General features: G+C 38.3%; 1 protein-coding gene across 2 annotated transcripts; it reads left to right on the top strand.

Moving 5' to 3' along the window:
- The first annotated feature begins 1,576 nt into the window (after positions 1 to 1,576).
- Positions 1,577 to 16,520, top strand: tbx20 (T-box transcription factor 20). 2 transcript variants are annotated; one of them, XM_061717518.1, is made up of 8 exons: positions 1,577 to 1,999; positions 2,878 to 3,103; positions 3,933 to 4,097; positions 5,013 to 5,121; positions 7,229 to 7,387; positions 8,402 to 8,478; positions 10,738 to 10,850; positions 13,056 to 16,520. In XM_061717518.1, exons 1-8 carry the CDS (start codon positions 1,870 to 1,872, stop codon positions 13,382 to 13,384), a joined length of 1,308 nt encoding a protein of 435 aa, XP_061573502.1. In that variant the 5' UTR covers positions 1,577 to 1,869; the 3' UTR covers positions 13,385 to 16,520. The 2 variants fall into 2 exon arrangements, with proteins under 2 accessions (XP_061573502.1, XP_061573501.1); XM_061717517.1 differs by having other exon boundaries at positions 10,735 to 10,850.
- Positions 16,521 to 24,101: the final 7,581 nt, after the last annotated feature.

Raw genomic sequence — 24,101 nt, 5'->3', positions numbered from 1 at the left:
TCTGGAATCAACGAACTGAACCAACTGGTCCTACCAGGTGTCCTCCAGGTGTCCTACATACATTACTATATATCTATCAATACATGTATCCCCATATACATAAAATAAATCAAGTTCTATAGTTTGGTACCTAAAAAGCCACACAGGTATGTCTAAACGTGCCAATTTGGAAAATCAGTTACAGAATAGGAAAATCAAGATTGGTACAACTATTGATAAGATATTGTGGAATTGATTTCTAGAGAGTTTAGTTTTTCAATACATTAATCAAGAGAAATGTGTTTGCTTGTTTTCCTTTTGATCCATCTATATTTACTCAGGATTGGTAATAGGTCTACATATTAACTAATTCTAAATTCCGTGTTATCGTTGAGTTTGATTTACTGGAATACACTTTGTTGTGCTCTTATCTTAGTGGAATTAAATCTTAGTGCGGGAATCTGAAAAAGGGGGCGTGGTTAAAGGGCTTTAAACATCTTGACCTTGACAAATATTACCAAGGGGTGGGGAAAAAGAGGAAGTTAATTTCTTATGGATGTGGAAAAAAAGACAAGGACTGTGGTGCATAAAGGATAAGAGGAGAACATGCTAACGCAATCTAATGAAACATCTACTCAGTATGTTTTTCTGTTACACGTAAAAAAAAATCTTAGGTTTATTTGCCTCCTTGATTTCCATGATCTCCTTAGGATAAAAACTTGTGCCAAATGTTATATGCAAACACATTTAAAATAGGGAATTGTTTGGCAACCAACCCCTTCAACATGCAGTCAAGTGTATTTTTCCCTCTTTAAAATTAAACTATTCCCTGGAAATTACATAAATATTTTTACCACAGTAGTCAAATTTGATTCCGATTTTTCAATGTATTTCCATTTTCTTTCGTGCTCTTTAGTTTCTGACAGGAAGGCATTTTGATGTGAATTTGTAAATATCCGTCTGTTATCTTTTTATATACTAGTATTTCTTGTTATTTATCTTTCTTATTATTATTATTATTATTATTATTGTATACCAGTTAACTGTTTATAGTGTGTTATTATTATTACTGTGTTATTACTTTTTCTATTGATGCCTCTTGTTTTTGCACTATCCCCTTTGCTGCTGTAAACTGCAAATTTCCCCTCTGTGGGACTATTAAAGGTTTATCTTATCTTATCTTATGTGTATGAAGCTGTTATATGTCGTCTTGGTACCCTTCAAAGTCTGCAAAAGTATTACAAATTTTAAAGAAAATTATCTTAAATATTTTATTATAGATAAGCATATATGTAATTTCTCTCTGTCTTCAGCATAACACAGGGCAGCCATTACATTCCTACATACGTTACATACATCGTTCCCCTCCAAACAAACGTTTTCTCACTCTTTCCGAGTATTTTTGGTATTTGGCTCGAAATAAACTAAATAAATAAATAAAACCTGGGTGCCAGGCTGGGGTTATTTAATTGGCTGTTCGGTGTCAGGCCCATGCGGGGCAGTGGGAGCGTGACGCGCAGCAGCGCAGGGATTGGAGGGCAGCGGATCTATAAGGGGAGGGCAAGCCGGACTGAAGCTTCCCAAAGAGCCGCCGGCCTCAGATCTGACAAGCTCCGAGGGTTTACCTGCTCCTGCTTTACCATGAACCCGACAAGCAGCCCCGCAGCCCCGCACTGACGCTCCCAGAGAGAGGAAAGACAGAAAAAACTGCTGCAGGAGCTCCAATCTGGGACAAACTGCGCTTATTTTGTTGAACTTTTTCTTCTTGTCTCTTTTGGAGCCTGAGTCAGGCGCCGTTCCTGGAATATTTCTGCTTTGTTGTTTTGTTTTATTTTGTTGCTTTTTTCCGAAACAAAAGGGGAATATTTCGGTCCAGATCTTTCCACCGACATGGAGTACACGTCATCCCCGAAACCGCAGCTCTCATCTCGGGCAAACGCTTTCTCTATCGCCGCCCTGATGTCCAGCGGGAAGCCCAGTAAGGACAAGGAGGCGGAGGAGAACACCATCAAGCCTCTGGGTAAGATTAAAAAACAATACATAGTCGAAATATACTCAGATGGCATATAAAATGATTGGAGTCTGAACGAAACTAGTTTTCCATAGTTTATAGGATGTTTGAAGGACAGGACAGGTTCAAGTGCAGCCTCTATGCAGAATTAAGAATACATGGAAGGAAAATCCAAAAGAAATTGATACAGTCTGGCTTTTTTAATAACAGGCAGACATGCGGTAAATAAATAAATAAATATTATAAGACGGCATGACTGCTGTCAGATAAGAATTGATAACATTGTAAGCAAATAATTTCTATTCACATCCCTGAAAACTGACCAAAACATGCATGTTGTCAACAGAATTTGTCGTATTCAAATTTGAATAAATGGCAGTTTTAATAAGAGTATTAATACAATATGTTAAAAATTGAAATTTGACTTTTCAGGTTGTTTAAAGAAGATATATCATGACCTTGGCAGATACAGAAAAATAAATGGAAACTTGAGTTTTTTCCGTTACGAAAATGCTTTTCGAAAATTCATTTTTTTTAAAGAATTTCCTTAAAATATAGTGGCTTATGTTATTTCCCAGTAAAATATATATTTTTAAATGGTCATTTATATAGTAAAACTGTTAAACAAGCGTCATCTCCTTAATAACACATTATACAGATTAAGATACAAATCATAAAATATACAGCTGTTTTGTTTGACCTTAGAATTAAACACGTATTTACTTTCACTTTTATGGGTTAATATAATAAGAACCTGTATCTGAAGATTAGACTATATTATCAGATTTTCTGCATGTTTGCTGTTGCTTCTGAGAACAAGCATCATTCTCTCTGGTAGTTTTTTCATTATTATTATAATGATTATTATCCCCTCCTTGAACGAGCAGAGCAGTTCGTGGAGAAGTCGTCCTGCACCGGCCCGTCCCTGGAGCTGTCCCCCCTGGACGGAGACTTCAGCGCGGCTCCGGCCGTGTGCACGGAGCCGCTCATCCCCACCACGCCCGGCGTGCCCAGCGAGGAGATGGCCAAGATCTCCTGCAGCCTGGAGACCAAAGAGCTGTGGGACAAGTTCCACGACCTGGGCACCGAGATGATCATCACCAAGTCTGGAAGGTGAACTGTCTGGATGGTTTATGTTATTGTTAACCTAATGTAAGACCCAATCAACAGCGCAGCAGCAAATGAATTGTGGTGTAAGGGATTGGTTTTAAACACAAAGGTTTCATTAAATATTATTTAGGATAAAGCTAAATGTTTGCTACTTTTTATCAGGCAGAGCACTGAACTTATAATTATTATACACCTCCACCTGAAGTACAGTAACTCTCTCAGACCCACTTATGTGTGACACAAGACATCAGTGAAAAACGTCTCTTCAGGAAAAACTAATTTCTTTAGGTAGAAATAAGGATCTATTTGTTCAGACAACAAAATTAAGTATTTGGTTTTACAAGATTACGTTTCTGCACCATTCGATGTGCAGCAGTAGACAGTGATCCTCAATAATCAACGTTTGAAAAAAGGACAGGGACATTATTATTATTATTATTATTATTAGCAGCCTAATAAAATTAAAAACTTTCAGGTTAAAACAAACAAACAAAAGATGCAGCGAGATGATATTCACGATACATTCCTGCATTTTTTAAATTTCTTTGATTTGGCATTCTAAAACCACTATTAGGCTATTAATTAAAAGCTGTTATGGGAATATAATTAATCAATAATAGATTTAATTATTCTGTAACATTCAGTTTATTTAGATATCGTAAAATCAGAGAAGAAAGTCATGGTATTTTATATAGATGTGTAAAATACTACTACTACTAATAATAATAATAATGATGATGATGATGATGATGATGATGATGATTCTGATAATAATAATAATAATAATAATAACCATCATCATAATATTCATAATAATAATAATCACCCTCAGGAGGATGTTTCCCACCATCCGGGTGTCTTTCTCCGGCGTGGACCAGGACTCCAAGTACATCGTGCTGATGGACATCGTCCCGGTGGATAACAAGCGGTACCGGTACGCGTACCACCGCTCCTCCTGGCTGGTGGCCGGCAAGGCCGACCCGCCTCTGCCCGCCAGGTAAACACACACACGCACACACACACACACAATTAAAAAGAGCGTACCATTAATTATAGGCTACATTAGTGGCTTTTAAGGTTAAATAGACCTTAATCCCAAGAATGTTGCTGTCAGTGGGGCTCTCTCGGGATTAAATAGACCTACAGTGATGTTACACCTGGCCAGATGAACTGGTGCTGATTTCATCCCAGTGGAGATGCTGAGGATCTTATTAAACTATTCCGCGCTTTTCATTTGTTTATGTTGGCTGGCACTTGACTTGTGAATAGAGTGTCGACTTCAGGGTTTAGATACACCGGAAAACGGGATTTTCTACATGCATCTCCTTTTCAATTGAAATAAAAGAACTCGCCTCTTAAGAATTGAGAACGAGCCAAATGAACCATGTTTGCGTCTTTTACAGGAATAGGCTACTCATAATATGCTGAGTGATAGCATTTCATGGCAGATTAAGCTCATTTTATTTCATACATTTTTTGGGATGAGAACACGTCAGACTTCATCTCCATCATCGCAAAGGCAGTTTAGGGAAATACCTTTCCGTTATGGACGGGGAAAAAAGAAATAAACAAAAAAAGAGTCAACTGTCTTTAAAAAGATCCTGCATTGTATCTATTATGTTTTCGATTTTAACATTAATTTTTACATAGACAACGTATGTCAATTAAATGGTGTGAATGGGCCGTTTCTCTGATTTCTACGATAAAATTGTATTTGTTTAAATAATATAATAGCAGTTTTTCATTTTGTACCGTTGTATTGGTAATAGCCTCGAAACGAAGTGAGAATCATTTTTTTTTTTAGAATTTATATTTTTTTAAAGTGCGTTTTTTCTTCCTTTAAATTTAGATTAACGTTTAATTGGACCTGGTTGCTATGGCAACTAATTATCATCTCCTCCTTCTCCGGCAGGTTGTACGTCCACCCGGACTCGCCCTTCACCGGAGAGCAGCTCATGAAGCAAATGGTGTCTTTTGAGAAAGTCAAGCTGACCAACAACGAACTGGACCAACACGGACATGTGAGTCAAAAACAAACAAAAAAACTAACAAAAACGAAACAAAAAAACGACTCTCTGCGAAGTGTGTTCATATGCATGACGTCACAGCTCTGCAAAGTTGAATCAATTTAACAAGACACCACGGTTCACGGTACAGTCGGGTTCATTTCTCGCTATTAAATGCAGTTATGGTTCTGAAACTGGGTCAAACGGTTTGGACGAATATTTAAAATCCAAGCACAAAGCGCTGAGAGAGGCCTGCCCTCAGAAACGAGAGCAGGCCGCGGTAATACACGTGTAATTATCCGGCTGACTCAAACAAACCGCTTCTTTTAATCCCCCTGGAGGCACGACTGCACAGGCAAGTCTGGACCAGAACAACAACACTGAAATGTTATCTATCAGTTAACCAACAGGGAGTCTAAAAACGGCTATCGTTTTAAAGGGTGCGCACTTTCTGAGCCACATAAAAAAGACAATCATCAAAATGGTTTCTGTCCACGGCCCTTTTTACTCACGTGACTCACCAGTTTCTTTTTCTTACTTATTTTGGGGTATGTATCAGATTTTAGTGTTCATTTTTAATGAATTATTTGAATATGTATTTATTTTTAGGAAATCATAGACACTAGTAATGTCCCTTTTTAAAAGAAAAAATACTTGTACTTAGTTTTATGCCCTTAAGTTCACTTAAATTAAATGCATAAATGCAAGTGTGTGCATGTATATATATATATATATATATATATATATATATATATATATATATATATATATATATATATATAAAAACATTTGGGGTAAAAATTAATAGTGTTTCCTCACATATTCTTGATGTTTTACTAATAATTATGCTGATTTTATACTGTTGCTGTGCAGATGTTATTAGAAAACAAATCAGCCTTTTTTTCTAGATTGGCACATTAAAATAGATAATGATAATAGTAACAAAAGTAATCTTGAATTGAATGGTGAAGAAAAAAATGAAATGGAATAACAAATCAGCCTTTTTTCTAGATTAGTACATTAAAATAAATAATGATAATAGTAACAAAAGTAATCTTGAATTGAATGGTATAGAAAAAAACTAAATGGAATAATTAATTGCTTGTATTTTTGTAATAAAAGTCAAAAGAAAATTCTAGGAAGATGCTTCTGCAACCGGTATATAAATCTATAGGCTGAAAGTTTTTGAACATACATTACGTTTGAATTGGTAGAGTATAAAGGACAACATTTGGTTCCAGCCCTATAGGAACAGATGTGCAATAAACATCTGCAGACTCCACTGCAAGCTGCAGCTGCACACTCCTCTCTCACTCATCTGTGACATTTTATTTTGTAAAGTAGCACAAAAAAATGGAAGGAGTCACAAAGCAATGTCAATCAGTGTGAAAAGTTTTTATATTCTTATTTCACCAGTGTTTCCATGGTGGGGTTTTTCTGAAATTATTATTTTTTGTTGCTGACATTTGAAAATCTTAAGAAATGTTAACAGTGGATTGTTCACTTCAAGGATGCTTTATTCATCTTCAAAAGGACATTCTATCAGTTCTATCAGCTTAAAACGTTTAAGCTTCCTTTGAGTTGCTTTTGAGCTGCAGCCTATTGTCAAATGTTTAACTTACTATAAGCAGCACTCTTAAGTAAGTAACAATATCTCCTTTAAAGATGAGAGTAGACTCCTGATATTTTTTTTTTTTTGCAGCCACCACCTGGATGTAGTCTTTATTTTTGACATTGTCAAAAAAGTAAAATCATATTCTGTGCTCCAAGTCTTTTGTTTCCCAATTTAGATGTAAAATTTTGGATATTTATTACAAAATTTGACTTTGATCAGACGTATCAGCAGGACGTATAAAACCATGGAAAAAGAGAAATGCATCTTGTACAGGAGTGTGACTCACTGATGTTTTTCATCTTAATTAACAAACAATAGATCTCTGAGTTAAATCCAGCTGTAAATATAAAGATGATACCTGATTTATTGATTTTTACTCTGTCTTTGGCAATGAGAAAAACATTTAGGATAATCTTTATAGGTGCTTTTAATTATTTTCAGCAGACCAGATCAGCCGCAGCAGCCTGCGCCTCATTATCTGATTCCCTCTCTCCTCATTGTCTGCAGATCATCTTGAACTCCATGCACAAGTACCAGCCACGAGTGCACATCATTAAGAAGAAGGACCACACGGCCTCGCTGCTCAACCTGAAGTCTGAGGAGTTTCGCACCTTCGTCTTTGTTGAAACTGTTTTCACTGCAGTCACAGCGTATCAGAACCAGCTGGTGAGTGCAGAGCGGGCTCATGGGCTCAAAGTCTCGTCTGTTGGTGGAAATTTTACCTCTATCTCAATAAAAGCTCTGGAAGTTTAGTTACTCAGTTTCTGTTATATAAAATAATCGCAATATAATTGAGTGACAAAAAACACATATTCTTTAAAACTCGAGTAATGCTAGTAATGATTCATCTATTCAAACAGAGGTCCACATATTGATTCCCCCTGCTTATTTGGGCGTTTATGGATCAATTTGATGTTGGTTAATAAATGAGCATTGTCATTGCATACCAGAAGTAAGTAGGTAGAAAAAATGTTGATGGGAATATGGAAAAAAGTTGTTTTTTTTTAAAACCCCTCCCCTAATTCAGATACTGATAAACGAAGGTCTTACAGATTTTAGCTACAAATTGGTGAAATTAGACATTTATTGGAGTCTTTTTTTGTTTTTTAATGATAAAAAACTGTTAAAAAACTCCTATCTGGACATAAATAGCTTTGTACTTACAATATCGCAAATTGACCATAAAACTGGTACAGATAAGGAAAAAATTAAAGTCAAAGAGTTTTCTGAAACGTATATTTTAACAGCTATGCATAGAAATAGTGATATTAGATTTCTCAAAGAATATTGTTTACATTTTCATGGAAATTTCATAATATCCACATTTATTGAGTGTTTTCTTCAGTCAGCCATGTAAATTAAACAGGGATGAAACTATAAAAGTTTGATTTGGCGAATATTCGTGAAAACTTAGTTTCATATCCTTTAATATTTAACTTGTGCATCGGCCAGGAGAACGGGGTTCCTAATATTTGTTTTAACATTTCACTTCCCGTCCAGAAAACATCATCAGTTCAAAATACTGTAACTGATGGGAGTTTGTGATCTTATCCACGGTCTTTACGATCCAGGTCTGCACTCTGGATTAAAAGACACGTTACCATGTTTTGGTAACAGAGACGAGTCTCGTGTTGAAGCTGACCAACCTGATTTTTTTTTTCCACTCCGTGTTTGTCCCAGATAACCAAGCTGAAGATCGACAGCAACCCGTTCGCCAAGGGTTTCCGGGACTCCTCACGGCTGACGGACATGGAGAGGTACAGGGGATTCTGGGTCCTGCACTGTTTGTTTACTTCTGTTCAGGCCGATAAGATACACGAGCAGGGAGGAGGGTTTGATATTCTGACTTTCTGCTCATTAGTAAATACAGACGCTGCAGTGTTATTCTACAATCCGTCCCTCTGTTTATTTGACATCTTTCCCTTGTTTTCACGTCGTATTGCCATTCTTTAATTAGATATCATATCACTCCTAATTCCTTTTTTAATTTCCTTCCTCCTTTTCTTCCATTAATTTTTTGTCACTGTCTCTGTCTTTCATACAGACCTAATCCTTTAGTGTATTTGTGCCATGTGCTTTTCCCTTTTTTCTTCTCTAGATCTCCGGTGCCTTTTCTCTCTAGTTTTTCCATTTATTATACTTTCTGTTTCCACTTATTTCATTCTTCTTCAATCCCTTTATTCCTCCTTTTCCTTCTGTTTCCTCACATCCCCTGTGTGCATAAACACACAGTTATAAATTGTCCTCCAACGGATTTCGGTAAACGATGCCAAAAGACACTTCTCGTAATTCCTGATTCCGGCACTTCGGCCAAAATCAGCTGACAAAATCAAACCATCTGCCCGTTTCCCCTCAATCAAATATCCCAAATACAGAGCACCCAAACGTATCCAGACAACCCCACACCTCGCCCCCACTTCTTCTTCTTTTCTGTCTCTCTTTTTGAGGGCTGTGAATTAGACCTGATCAATTGATCTTGGGGAGCTGCAGAAATCACATTAGTCTGGAGTCGGCCACTGCTCTAAAACACACTCTAATTCAATTGGCCGCAGTGACTGATTGAAACCAGGATGCCCCGCCCAGCTACCCTCTCCTCCCCGCTTCCCTCCCTGCCTGCCGTGCACGTTGGGAGTTTGCTGTGGCCTCTGGGCCGCAGGGGCCTGACGCTGATAAAAACACACACATTTATACTCCTCTGCTGACAGATATTGCACTTTCCTAACCTAATTGGGGGGGTGGGGGCTGCGGAGGGCGGGGGCTGCTAATGTGAACGCATGGCTGTCATGATGCAGACCACTCGCCTACTGCTCAGCCACACACACACACACACACACACACACACACACACACACACACACACACACACGCAAACACACACACACATGCAAACACACACACACATGAACACAAACTCCTTCCCCCAACAATTTGTGTCACTGTGTTTGAGAAGTGCTGTCTGACAAGACTCAAATGAGTTAATGCACTTTGTGGGATAGTAAACACATACAAAACACCACACACACACACACACACACACACACACACACACACACACACACACACACACACACACACACACACACACACACACACAGACAGACACACACAGACACACACACGCTCACATTCAGGCTTTGTGCAAAACAAATAGAACTTCCTCACCGAAAAAGAAATAATGGTGTTACATTTAAATATGTTACCTGTTGTATTCAGTGACATTAATGAAGAACAAATGTCACACTGAAAACAAACTATGTTTGTATGTATTTTTAATCAAAACGATAAAATTGGGACTGTCAAAGTTAACGTGTGTGTGTGTGTGTATATATATTTATCTCTCTCTATATCTATCTATCTATCTATCTATCTATCTATCTATCTATCTATCTATCTATCTATCTATCTATCTATCTATCTATCTATCTATCTATCTATCTATCTATCTATCTCTCTGTCTCTCTCTATATGATAATATATATATATATATATATATATATATATATATATATATATATATATATATATATATATATATGTGTGTATATTTATTAAAAACTCATTAGAAACAGGGAATATATCAAAGATTATACGTATTTTTTATAAAGTATTTTTTAAGGTAAACAGAACTTATAAAAAAAAGATGTTTTTAATTAATTGTGATTAATCGCAAGTTGACTATGAAAATCTTGCGATTTATCACAGTTAATGATAGCCCGAGATAAAATAATTTCTAGAATCACAATTGTCCTAAAATCAACCTTTTTTTTTTTTTTTTACTATTTGCATTGTTGAAATGTAATATTTTGAAACTGTTCTCTCTGTTAGTTCAATTCATTCTCTGATTTCAGGCTCAGCTGAGCTGCAAGTTGCATAACAGTTAAAATAATTGAAAATAGCTTTGAGGTTGAAAGTTTTTCCTGTGTAAATGTCTTGTTAGATAAACAGCTGTATTGTGAAATCTGTGAGATGAAACAAAGAGATTTATGTCGGGGCTCTCTCTTCGGATTTTGCTGCAGGGAAAGTGTTGAGAATCTGATCCACAAACACTCGTATGCCCGGTCGCCGATCCGGACCTACGCCGGCGACGAGGAGACCCTCAGCGAGGACGGACACGTCGCTCACGCCAGAGGTGAGCAGTTACCTCCTCCAAGACAGATTATTATATTTATATTATATAAAACAATTTAAAATCCTCCTAATCGTGTACAAAACCCTGACTGATCACGTAGCAGCAGGATGAGGAACAGTTTTCTCTCAAAAACCAGCGTAAAACCAGCTGCCTGTTTGGTAACAACAAAACCTGGTACACTCTACTTTAAGATTAACTTGAAAACTCATCACAAGCTTTGTTTAAAATAGTATCTTTTTATTTTAATTGTAGGCCTTTCTGGAAATGCCTGATTCCTCTTTCTTTTTTTATAAGTGACTGCCGGGAAGGTAATTAAGAGCTTATGTTTAATTCCCTGCTCCTTTTGCAAAGTAGGTGTTTAATATCCTACTTTCTTAATTTTTTCTCCTTTTCCTTAAACCCGTTTGTTTTCTTTCCTTTTTAATACATTTTGCTTTAATAAAAGTGTTAATTTCTTTATTGTTTTATTTCCTGGTCAGGCTCGCTTAGAAATGAGTTTTATGTGTATGTTAACTACCAGAAAACTGATAAGTTTGTAAATGTTTTTGTAGTTTCCACAAACAATCTGGGTTTGTGATTTTCAATATACAGTACGTCACCAGAGCTATATTACAGGACTGTCTCAGAAAATTAGAATATTGTGATAAAGTCCTTTATTTTCTGTAATGCAAAAATGTCATACATTCTGGATTCATTACAAATCAACTGAAATATTGCAAGCCTTTTATTATTTTAATATTGCTGATCATAGCTTACAGTTTAAGAAAACTCAAATATCCTATCTCAAAAAATTAGAATATTCTGGGAATCTTAATCTTAAACTGTAAGCCATAATCAGCAATATTAAAATAATAAAAGGCTTGCAATATTTCAGTTGATTTGTAATGAATCCAGAATGTATGACATTTTTGTTTTTTTTATTGCATTACAGAAAATAAAGAACTTTATCACAATATTCAAATTTTCTGAGACAGTCCTGTATATTTATTATTTTCTTTGCTCTTTCAGTTGCCTTTTGCACCAAGAATACAGATTATCACCAACCATTATCATTCAATAAAAAAAAAAAACTAACTAATATATAGGTGTGAATAATGTGTACACAGCACATAAATAATTTATCATCATCATCATCATCATCATCATCATCATCATCATCATCTATTTTAACTCAGGACCATGATCACATGGTATGGAGCACAAGTACCCAAACATTTGTACATTTATAGCAAGTAGCGGGCTGTACATGTTCAACTGAAATACTCAATTTGTCAAAATAAAAATAATTTAAACAGAGGAAGGACATTCTTCAAAAAGGCGCTTAATTTATAAATAACATTTAACTTATTAGATTGAAGTAACAAAATCAATTTAAACATAGATGGTCATAATACGTTGGTAAATATTTTTGTCTGAGATTCATTATATTTACATTTCTACATTCAAACAAAATATGAAACTCATCTCCAATACGGTCGACATTAGGGCTGGGCGATATATCGAGATTTTAATATATATCGATATATTTTCAAACGCGATATGGTACGAGACAATATCGTTTATATCGATTTAAAAAAAAAATAATAATAATTATAATTATTTGAGATTTGCACAAATGTTTTGTTATTTGCACAACTGTCAACCTCAGTGGAAAAGTCTGCCTGTTACTGTCTACATTGTATTAATTGCACAGTGTATTTTAATTTAGTTGTTATGCAGGAAAGGGATATGTTTTATTTTATTCAAGAAGCATTTTTATTCTATATATGCAGGCAGTTTATTTTTATTTCATTTGTTTTATACATTTTGATATTGTGCAGACCTCTGTTAATAAAAGGTACCTGTGTGACATTTGGCACGAGGGTTTGCCTCAGAAAAAAATGAAGCTAACAGAGATGCTAACAGAGATGCTATGCTATAATGCTTTGGGGGAAACCCCAATTATGGCACAGAAAAAATATCAATATATATCGAGTATCGCCATTCAGCTAGAAAATATCGAGATATGACTTTTGGTCCATATCGCCCAGCCCTAGTTGACATTACAGAGGTTACAGGTTAAGTGCTGCATGTGAGCGCTAAGATGACACTTGATTTCTAGAGCAGAAAAAGATAAATCTCTTTTTGCTGTTTGAATTTAGTGAAACCAAATAAATTGTGAATTGTTTGGTAAGTATTATTTATGGCTGCTTTTCTTCCCTGCAGGTTCAGCCTTCTCGGCCTCAGACAACCTCTCCCTGAGCTCCTGGGTCACCACCACCTCTGGTTTCTCCGGCTTCCAGCACCCACAGTCCCTGTCTGCGATGGGCACCAGCGCCGCGTCCCTGCCCCACCCCATGCAGGGCTCCCTGCCCCCGTACAGCCGGCTAGGCATGCCGCTGACGCCCACCGCCCTGGCGGGAACCATGCAGGCCAGCGGGCCGTCCTTCCCCTCCTTCCACATGCCCCGCTACCACCACTACTTCCAGCAGGGGCCCTACGCCGCCATCCAGGGACTCCGCCACTCCTCCACGGTCATGACGCCCTTTGTATGACTCCGTCCCGGGGAGGATACGGCCAGAAGTTGCTTTGTCACCCACCTCTGATACGGTGCCGCACATTAGTTTCCCGCCCCAACTCATCACTCCTCATCCACTTTGCACCTTTCCCTCTGATCTGTGTAAATAATTCACCTGCAGCGGACGAGGTGATGATAGCGGCATGAAGAGGACACGACACGCTGACGGTAAACCTGTGACGGACTGATGCACGTCAGGATCCACAGATCCTGTGGTTCCGGTGAAAAACATGTAAAAAAAAACATAAAAATAAAAAAAGACTGACCTCAATACAAACTCTGAAACCTGATGCAGGACGAAAGCACGAGCATGTTTTATCTCAGCCCTTGAAGAACACGAAGCGGATCCTCAAATCACTTTAACAATAAGCGAGATCCCCCGTCTCCCCCTAAACCTTCACCAGTTGCTCCAGGCTGACGGATCTCCACTAAGGCTTTGACTTTGATAGGCTGCCGTGTGATCCTTCATCCCACGCTGCAGCGTTTGGAAACTGATACATGTCAGCGTCAAAGACGGGTGCAGAAGACATCCTAGCTTCCCTCAGCGTTCGAGAAAGTCAGCCATATGTATAGTTTAAGAGTTACAGCTTCACCAACTGTTGAGGATGACGTTATGAGGGTCCACTTTAGATCTCCTTGTACAAAGAACATGAACCGATACGTTTACCCACAGGACGATTCTCACTGTAGTCTAAGAAAATATGGTAAGACGCATGCTGACGGCAGTAGACAAACACACTGGTTAACCTCATGACACGAGATGAAGGAGCTCACCTGTGACGGGGTGAGTGATTTTTGTTTGGTTTGGTTTTAATACCCGTTTGCACCAAAAATAAACAACTGAATTTAATGGAAATTGCGGGTGTCGTGTAAACCTCCGACATGCAACAGGGCTGGAAAGCCACAGATCATTTGCAACAGTGGCTAAGAGACACATTGTAGACACAAACATAAAAAAATATTCCTACTGAAGATGGATAGAGAAGCAGTGAAAAGAAAAATTCTTACTGAAATAAATTAGGGCTGGGCGATATGGACCAAAAGTCATATCTCGATATTTTCTAGCTGAATGGCGATACTCGATATATATCGATATTTTTTCTGTGCCATAATTGGGGTTTGCTCCAAAACATTATAGCATAGCATCTCTGTTAGCTTCATTTTTTTCTGAGGCAAACCCTTAAAAAAACAGTCAGTTTTAATACAAAGCCTCGTGCCAAATGTCACACAGGTACATTTATTAACAGAGGTCTGCACAATATCAAAATGTATAAAACAAATGAAATAAAAATAAACTGCCTGCATATATAGAATAAAAATGCTTCTTGAATAAAATAAAACAAATATCCCTTTCCTGCATAACAATTAAATTTAAATACACTGTGCAATTAATACAATGTAGACAGTAACAGGCAGACTTTTCCACTGAGGTTGACAGTTGTGCAAATAACAAAACATTTGTGCAAATCTCAAATAAAACATTCAAGTCAGTTTTTTTTTGTTTTTTTTAAATAATCGATATAAACGATATTGTCTCGTACCATATCGCGTTTGAAAATATATCGATATATATTAAAATCTCGATATATCGCCCAGCCCTAAAATAAATACTACTCCCTGCGTCCAGACGTTTTAGTCCACGAGGGAGAAAGGATGTCATGGACCAGTAAATTAGTCTTTTATTTCCAGAAGCATGAGCAGAACTTCAAAGTGGGCTGAAGCCCAAACATAATACTGCAGAACAAAAGATTGTAATCCACTCTTGACTTCCCATCAACAGGGAAATTAAAGCAGGTTCAAGAGATCAGCGCTAATAACTAAAACAGAATAATGCACCTACTCTCCCCACGAGGACAAAGGACCTGGAATAGTGAGTTTCAGGAACACTTCTTGAACAAACCTGCTCTGTTTGAGTATAATTCAGCTCATTTTGTAAGAATAAATGAATCTTACTGGTCTGACAGGGCGTCAAAGATATTTATCTCACACATTCATGTTTTCAGTTCTGACTCGGTGAAGGAAACCTGCTGAAAGCGTGACCCGTGTGAACCGGTTTCCACCGGTCTCAAACAGAAATAGATTACATTCAGTCCGACTGGGTTTCTGTTGGAGCTCACAAACATCAGCTTCATCTTGCTCCAGCAGCCAGCCTGCAGCAGGTGAGCTGATTCATGGCCGCGTCACAGTGTGTCGACAGCGGGACGTCCACACCTGGAAGTAATAGCTCCGTGTGGCTCATTTAAAGCCGCCAGAGAGGAGAAAGCTGGAACTCCGACATGCCACACACACTCGATTAGTCGCCGGCGCAGGGATTCATCTGGAAAGCTAAGAAGAAACACAACTGCTATGTTGAGTCCTCAAGATTTGGTCAGCCATAAGCCATATAAGTACATTCTTTTTGTAGGTTTTTAACTAAACAAATTACCTGGACAGTTGGATTGTTTCAGTTTGTGTTATAAAACTCATTTTGAAACACTAAACCACACTAGAAAAAGGCTGAAATAACGCCAGAATAGTCACAGATGGAGGTATTTGGCAGTGTTGCTTTACATCAGTGCAGAAAATAAACATTGTTCTGCATTTAAATTAATTTAAAAGAAGAAAAGGAGAGGGCCAAGCTCCAATAAAAGTGTGACTCTTTACGCTGTTCTGCATGACGATCAGATGGTTCTGAAATGTACAGAATAGCCCTGAACGCTGGAAATGACACTGTTTTTTCTCCCTTTATGAAGCCAGATGTGGATGTGAATGTTGCACGCAGTTGATTTAAACCCTTCTGTTTACTGAGCAGGAACCACCCCCAACTTTACAAAACAAATGGTAGTTTTCTGATATACAGCCTGAAGAGCCTGTTCATTTCCATCTGTGTAAATGTTAAACACTTCTGAGTCACGACTTACCACTGACAATTATCTCTCTTATTTTTCTCTTTTTTTATTTTTATTTTTTAAGATTGTTTGTTTTGTTGCCTTTTGTATGTCATAATCTGACAGCGACACCCATGATTTTTAAGTGCAATATATTTATTTTGCTCTCTGGAAAAAATGTACTGTGCCACATTTAAAAAGTTATTTGTAAACCATGAGAAATATATATATATATCACCACCCAAACACTTGTTTTGTTTTACTGCCTGAAGATATGCTCCCATGAAAAAACTCTGGATATAAATTAAAACATTGAGTCATTTTTAAAACTTTAGCGGTGAACTTCTACTTCAGCATGTTTTACCCACAGCCCCACCTTGTGGATTATGTGCGTCATACCTGAAGTTCAAGAGGAATCTTTTTAATTTTCCTTTTTCTTTAAGTTGAAGCTGTATTAGTACCTGTTTTAGGCTGAAAGTAGTTCATGAAGGCATCATAACCAATATGATGAGTAGCTTTTGTTCATTTGTTTGTGCAATGGTTAGTTTTAACAACACTTGCAAGAAGACGAAAGTGCAGATTCCACATATGTGTATTTTAAATTTTTTTTAAATAAAAACATTTTCACACAACAGGGACTGAAGACAGGCTGGATATGAAGAACTGGACAAATCCCTTTTGACGGCCAGTCATAGTGGTCTGTTAGTACAATTAACTGCGCAACCAAACATTTACTCTTTAAAATATGAACTTTATTCACAGCTCAGAAGGCAATATGGTACTAAACGGCAAGTAGCAAAAGTAAACGCAAACACTGGCTGTGCAAAAGTCCACGCCCTTAATTAAACATACATTTACTACTTTATTATACTTTCCCCTGATTGTACAAAAACAACAACGACATTAACCTGTACGGTTGTCATGAATGTGAAATCTAGCTATAAAGACTAAAACAGCTTTTTGAAACCATGTTTGAAACGTGTATTTCTACCACAAAGTTGGACGTTTTAACTCGGAGGTCCGAGGACACTGACCTGCTCCAGGAGACGGCCCCTAGTGGTCAGTCGAGGAACTGCATCTTCTCTTATTTCCACGTTGTGTTCAACCCGTTGTGTTGGCGCTTGAGGCGAACACGTTAAACTTTCCTGCAATATACTGACCCCATGTGGTCAGACTTGGTATTACTACATAGCATGGTTTTAAGTACTGAAAACTGGAAGAACAGCTTTCTGTCACTATAAAAAAAGAGGAATTAGGCCATGTCTGCTGCTGCACAGATAGTTTGAGATCGTTATGTTGGGAGTCACTGATGACTCTGTTGTGGTGATCATGTAAACATTATGTGTGTATATTATGCATACGTGTGTTTTGTGTCCTTTGTCGCCCTTAACTCCAGACTGTCTTTTCTATGGCACTCTTGAAAAGGAGATTTTAATTATCTTTCTTCCCTTTCCGGGTTAAATAAAAGGTTAATAATAATGATGATGATGACGTTGATAATAATAGAGCGAGTGTCTGCATCCTGAACACAATCTGCAATCTTAATCCTGAAATATTATCTATTCCAGGGTTACGTTGATTACAATCAGAGTATAAAAATATTTAAATTTCACTCTTTTCATTTGTCCCTATGTAAAAAGCACAAGAGTAACTAGTAAAGAATGGAGGTCCAATCAGTGCACATTGTCTCTGAACTGAACGTTTGCAGCCATTTTGACCTGCGATAACAGATAAAGCATCAGGGAGGCAAATTTCACTCAGTCACTTAGCAGCACGGTGACCTGACAAGAATGTTGACAGGATTCTGTGGAGAGCTAAACTAACCTTCACCTGGGACTTTCCTGCAAGAACAAAACAAAAACTGTACCCTGGATTAGTGGGACAGTGTGGGATTGTGCTGTAGAAGCATCAGCGGATTATGGTCTCTGAAAAAGTGAGCCAATCACAGACTGCCCCTGTGATGTCACCCACAGGTTTCTGATGCTGTCGGCAGGAATTGGCTCCAACCAACCGTGGTTGGTCTAAAAATGGACAAATCACCAAAACGAACAAGTCTGGCGGTCAGATGGAACTTTAATTCTTGTTTCATCTGAAACAGGGAGTGCCAGAGTCGAAATAAGCTCTTCAAAATAAGAGTGTTTAGTCTGTTCAGATGTTAAATTCACCTAAACCAGAGGTCGGCAACCCGCGGCTCTAGAGCCGCATGCGGCTCTTTAGCGCCGCCCTAGTGGGTCCCTGGAGCTTTTTCAAAAATGTTTGACCTTTTTTTCTCTTTTTTTCTCTTTTCTTTTTTTCCTTTTTTCCTTCCTTTTTCCCTTTCCTTTTTAATCTCGACATTTCAACTTTTTTCTCGACATTTCGACGTTTTTCTCGAAATTGTACTTCAACATTAATCTCAACATTTCAACTTTTTTCTCGAAATTTTGACTTTTTTCTCAACATTTCAACTTTTTTCTCGAAATTTGGACTTTTTTTCAACATTTCGACTTTTTTCTCAACATTTTAACTTTTTTCTCGACACTTCGCCTTTCGCCATTTGCCTTCATTCTAAGGCTTATATAAGACTCATTTTTTTGAAGCTCCAGACATATTTGTTTTTTGTGTTTTTGGTCCAATATGGCTCTTTCAACATTTTGGGTTGCCGACCCCTGACCTAAACCCTACGCAGCTAAAGCCAGCTGCTAACATCATAGACTGTGATGCACCTGTCACTAAAAAAAAATAAGATAAAATAAAAACAACCCTAAGTATGCATAAATTTGTGCCTTCATCTAATTTTACCTGACGAGGTCAGAAAAAGTCACCACCGATGTCATGGATATGAAATCCTGCAGACACCAGACTACCAAATATTAACCAAGCAGTGTGGTGCTGGAAGAGTTCGGCAGGAAGAAACCGGGAAGAAAAAATTTTGAAGATTCATAAGAAAAACGGTGAGGGAGAGGCTGAAAAATACATCCATGCGTCCGTGCATTATTGACTCCAGTGGTCGAGCTCATACACTCACACATATGAACTATCACCAGAGCCATCAGCCTCCACCGCAGACCAACTGACGGATCGATGGCTGGACGTTAGTCACCGTTTCACCAGGAAGAAGCACTACTTCTGCCCTGATAAGAATCAGCTACATCCTTTGAAAATAAATAAATAAACAAATAAATAACATCCAGCGTGGCTCTGATTGGATTAAAGGAAGAGGGGAAGGGGAAGAAGAGCCACCGTGAGGTATGGCCCAACAAATTGGAGCTAACAGCTGGGCCAGAGAGTCCATTTTGGGGCGTAATTTACACAATGAGGAGCATGAGCTGAATCTAATGTCATTTCCATCAATTTTGCATTTTGACCCTTTTTTTTCTTTTCTCCCTCAGGCTTTTAGCGTTCATTTGAATTGGAGGACGACCGGACGGGCGAGCATTACAATGTCAGAGATGACGTTTAGCGCAGCAGCGGAGTGCGAGGTGGTTATTGGTGGTGTGGCGACCGGCTGCAGCACGGCATTGTGGGTCGGCTGCTGCACCAGCCCGGAGATGGCAAACAATATGCTAATGGGCTTGGAGTACAGAATAGCCCCAGACAAGCCACTTAATGGATGTTTTATCTGCAGGTCAGGAGTCTCATCAGCTGCAATCTCTCCCGACAAGACGTGCCAAGTAAAATTTAGCGATAAAGTGCTTTTAACAAACAGGCCACAAAATGCTTCGGGCAGGACAAAGGAAAGAAACACACGGGAGAGTTTGTGGTGAAATGTGAGACCTGTTGGCAAACAATGGAAACTCATTTAAGGGGAAATGCACCTTGAAAGGAAAACTGTCCGAGGACAAAGAGAGATAGGACTTCCTGACAAGGGTCCAAACGGATTTCACCTGCAGCTCAAAAATGGTTAGATTGTTTTTGTTTTTCTTAAATGTTTCGGGGCCAAAATGCAGTCTGACATTGAGACAGATGCAGTGGTTTCCAGATTTCATCTGATACGTTTACTTTTAGTAATGTCATTATGAGAAAACCCCAAATCAGCAGAGAAAGACTAAGAAAGACATGAGAAATGATATATATTTTTTGTCTGTTTGGTCCAATTCCAAATGCTCGCCCATATTTGTTCCCTCTCCTCCATAATGGGTTTTGTCCTGTTGACCGACGTGTCTCAGTTCTTCATGCGGACTGAGGTGTTGTGGGCGTTCTGTGCAGTTATATTGGGATTGGGATTAGGATTGCAATTACTCAACAATTCCCAAAAGATCGGGACACATTCCTCTACGCAGCTACATCCCGAACAGAGAGATGAGGAAGTTGTGACCAAGTTTTGAAGTTCACTTTAGTCTTTTTCGATCCTTCGCCATCCACCAGTGACGCGTTGTGAGGCGCTTTTGCCACTTGCGAACTCTGAAAATATCTGAAACAAAATAAGTATGGTACATTTTTAAAGAAATACAGTTTCTGATAATGACAGAACGCCGTTTTCGCTGCTCTCCGTCACTGATGGAACGCAATATTTTTGTCATATGCTGAAAACGTTTTTACAACATACAACTCTTCTTGCTGCTGGAGCTCACTTTTAAATCATATTCAATTTTAATGCCATAATAATATAATATAATTACAGTTCAAGTTCAATAAAGCACTCCATGAACTTCTGTGTTCAGTCCCTATGTAATGTTCGACCAGCTAGTCAAATCAGGTTCACTAGAGTCCAAACAAGCCTGTGACTATGTTGAAGTCTTAAATGATGAGGAAGTGTGAGAGAGGTGTAATATTGTGATGATTTGATCAAGATTAAAACACCACACCATATACAAGGATGAAAATAAATAAACTAAATGCAGCTTTACTGTTTAAAGGGGACCTATTATGAAAAACACGTTTTTTCTTGTTTTAATATATATAAAGTGGTCTCCTCTCACCCCGCCAACCAGAGCCGGATTAACGCAAAGGCAGACTAGGCACGTGCCTAGGGCCCGACAGGGGGGGGGCCCAGACAGAGGGACAAAAAAAAAAAAATTTTTTTTTTTTTTTTTTTTTTGTCTGCACACATATTAATGGTTGATAACATGCCGGTAAAAACCTAAGGCATATATATATATGTGCATTATTACTATATTTAGTATACATACATATATATATACGCATACATACGCACAGGGCCGCCGCAAGGGATGTGCGAACCGTGCGACCGCACGGGGCCTGGCGCCCCAAGGGGCCTGGCGCCCCAAGGGGCCTGGCGCCCCAAGGGGCCTGGCGCCCCAAGGGGCCTGGCGCTATGGGCCGTTTTTTTTTTCCCCAATTTTTTATTTTTTTTTCCTTATAAATATCAACAGTCACGTTCCATTACAGACCTAAATGTGTACTAGTCTGTGCATATCAATAAATATATGTGCAATGATGACGCGTGTCTGTTGTTCAATACAACTGATCAGACCAAGCGCAGACACAAGCTGCTCTGATCCAGACGGTGGAGTTGGAACAAACTGTCACACAATGTCGAGAGAACGAGACAGATTCAGGAAATTTCCATCAGGGGATGAAAAAAGAAAAAAACAAAAGAAAATGGAAGAGTTTAATGCCTCTGAAAGGCACGTTTGATAAATTTGTTACAAAAATCACCGATCCGACCGGGTCTCAAGCAGCCATGGGGCCCCGCGTCGAGGTAAGCCCAGATGATGATGAGGCAGGGGAAGATATCCAGTATTTTGCTAATTGGAGAGTTAAAATTGCGCATATAGACACCCGATCCGACCCGAAAAACCCAAAAATTTCGCCCCCTGGCTATTTCACACAGGGCCTCGCAAATCTCTCAAACGGCTCTGCATACGCATACGCATACACATACATACATACGGTACATACTACAGCACACTTTGTCTTACTGCAAATTGTATTGGTCTTTGTAGATTTTACTTCTTATTTAACTATTCAATATAATCAACACATTTAATTAAGATTTTCTGCAAAATGCTCACAATCGATAAGATAAGGATAATTTAATAGCATTTAATAGAGCATTGTAATAACGTATAAATAATAAAAATCTAAAAATAGTCTGATAGACTGTTTAATATACAACACATGACTTATTTTGGAATACAAAGAACCAACTTGACTATGACTTTGCTATGTAAAATGTGAATTAAGTTTTATTAGTAACTTTGGTAAGTTTAAGATTTCATAAATAACATTGATGGAGGGGGGCCCAAAAATCACAGGCTGCCTAGTGTAGTCCATTTATTTAATCCGGCTCTGCCGCCAACACAGAGAAGGAGGAAAACAACCAAATTCTGCAGTGTCTGTACAGCCGCCCGGATGAGCCGTCCAGTGTCATGTGACTTTTACGAGCCGTTCAGATTCTGCTCCTGTTGTGACGTCACGACAGGAGCAGAGGTCGGCCTCCGCTGCGTGAAACCACGGCCACAACTAACTCCGCCGGCCGGAGCGTCCGGCATTGTTTCGAAGCGTATAAGTGTATCGTGTGGCTGTTTGAACAATGAGGGACAGTAAAAATTAGGTTTTGCTTACTATCGCGTCGAGCTGCGTGACATCGGACGCTCTCTGTCCACACTGAAACCGTTAAACTTGCGGCCAGTTAGGACAGTCCAATACAAAAAAATAAAGCAATGGAATTGATTTTGTAGCCGAAGCTCCCTCGCATGGGACACGCTTTGTGTACGCAGCCGCTGCTCTGCCCGGAGCGAGGCTTTGTTCCCTCCCCTGATACATGTCATTCAGGCAGCCAATCAGCACAGAGCCTCATTATCATAGCCCCGCCCCTCAAAATCCCTCATGGAGAAGGAGGTTAGAAGCAGTAAAACTAGAGACATGGCCCACAGGCTGAATTTCTGTTTTATGTAGAAAAAACTAGAAAAGGCTTTAGATTGTTTTTAAGACATTCAAGGCCTGTTTAAAATATACACTAAATGCCATAATAGGTCCCCTTTAAGCCATTCTGTGTCGCAATACCACTTCTGACCAGATGGGGGCATATAGATCTGCTGCGCTGACAAAAGAGCCACTGAAAAAAAAAAAAAAAATATATATATATATATATATATATATATATATATATTATAGCTTCATGCGTCTTCAGGGAGCTGACAGATGAACTTTTTTGCAATACACTGCCCCATAATTGGTATTGTTACACATAGTATCTTTAAGGATTAGCACTAATAATCTAATTATATATTTTATGTGCATATTTAGAGTTCTGCTACTACTGCCTAATATTTCAAGTATCTATTTGGAAACAATAATGGTGTCTGTCACGTTATTAAGGAATGCCTGTCCTTTGAGCGTTGCTCTGGTGATGACCAACGTCTGCTGGGACTATAAACTCTTTACATGTCTGCAGTTTGGTGCAGAGAAGACTGTGTACATTCAGTTTAAATATTTATCTTTTTCTAAACGTAAAAGGTCATCAACCAGAAGGAGATGTCAGGTCAGGGATACAGACACTTTCTCTACATTCCCAATTAAAAGACCCATTTTGAATCCCTATTCATACTCCTGAAGCACCAGAAGAGTCATTTTACTATTTATCTCTATCTTCTCTTTCTGTGTCTGCTCAGTGAGCACGCTGTTTGTGACCCATCTAAGTCCAGAAAAATACAAATGTCACAATAATTTTAATACACTAAACTTATTACAATTTATAAAATATATTATATACCGGTACTATACTATAGGCCTACATGAGGGCAAATTTGATATTTCACAATAAAAGCAGGCTATGGTTTAGCCTTTCAAAAGGTTTTATAATTATTTCGTCAGCATGTCAGAAAAAAAAAAGTTTTTGATGTTTTATAATTTTTAAGAATACAGACACAATTTCTTGTA

The sequence above is a fragment of the Cololabis saira genome, chromosome 3 (genome assembly GCF_033807715.1).
Source record: "Cololabis saira isolate AMF1-May2022 chromosome 3, fColSai1.1, whole genome shotgun sequence".
NCBI classification, from domain to species: Eukaryota; Metazoa; Chordata; class Actinopteri; order Beloniformes; family Belonidae; genus Cololabis; species Cololabis saira.
Note: the sequence above shows the minus strand (reverse complement) of the source record. Positions and strands in the feature narration are given on the sequence as shown.

Bases quoted from the DNA above. Each gene is read 5' to 3' on its own strand.
- tbx20 (XM_061717517.1), top strand. From the start codon at position 1,870: ATGGAGTACACGTCATCCCCGAAACCGCAGCTCTCATCTCGGGCAAAC. The intron at 2,000-2,877 runs GTAAGATTAAAA...TTGAACGAGCAG, and splicing joins GAACACCATCAAGCCTCTGG to AGCAGTTCGTGGAGAAGTCG. The intron at 5,122-7,228 runs GTGAGTCAAAAA...CATTGTCTGCAG, and splicing joins AACTGGACCAACACGGACAT to ATCATCTTGAACTCCATGCA.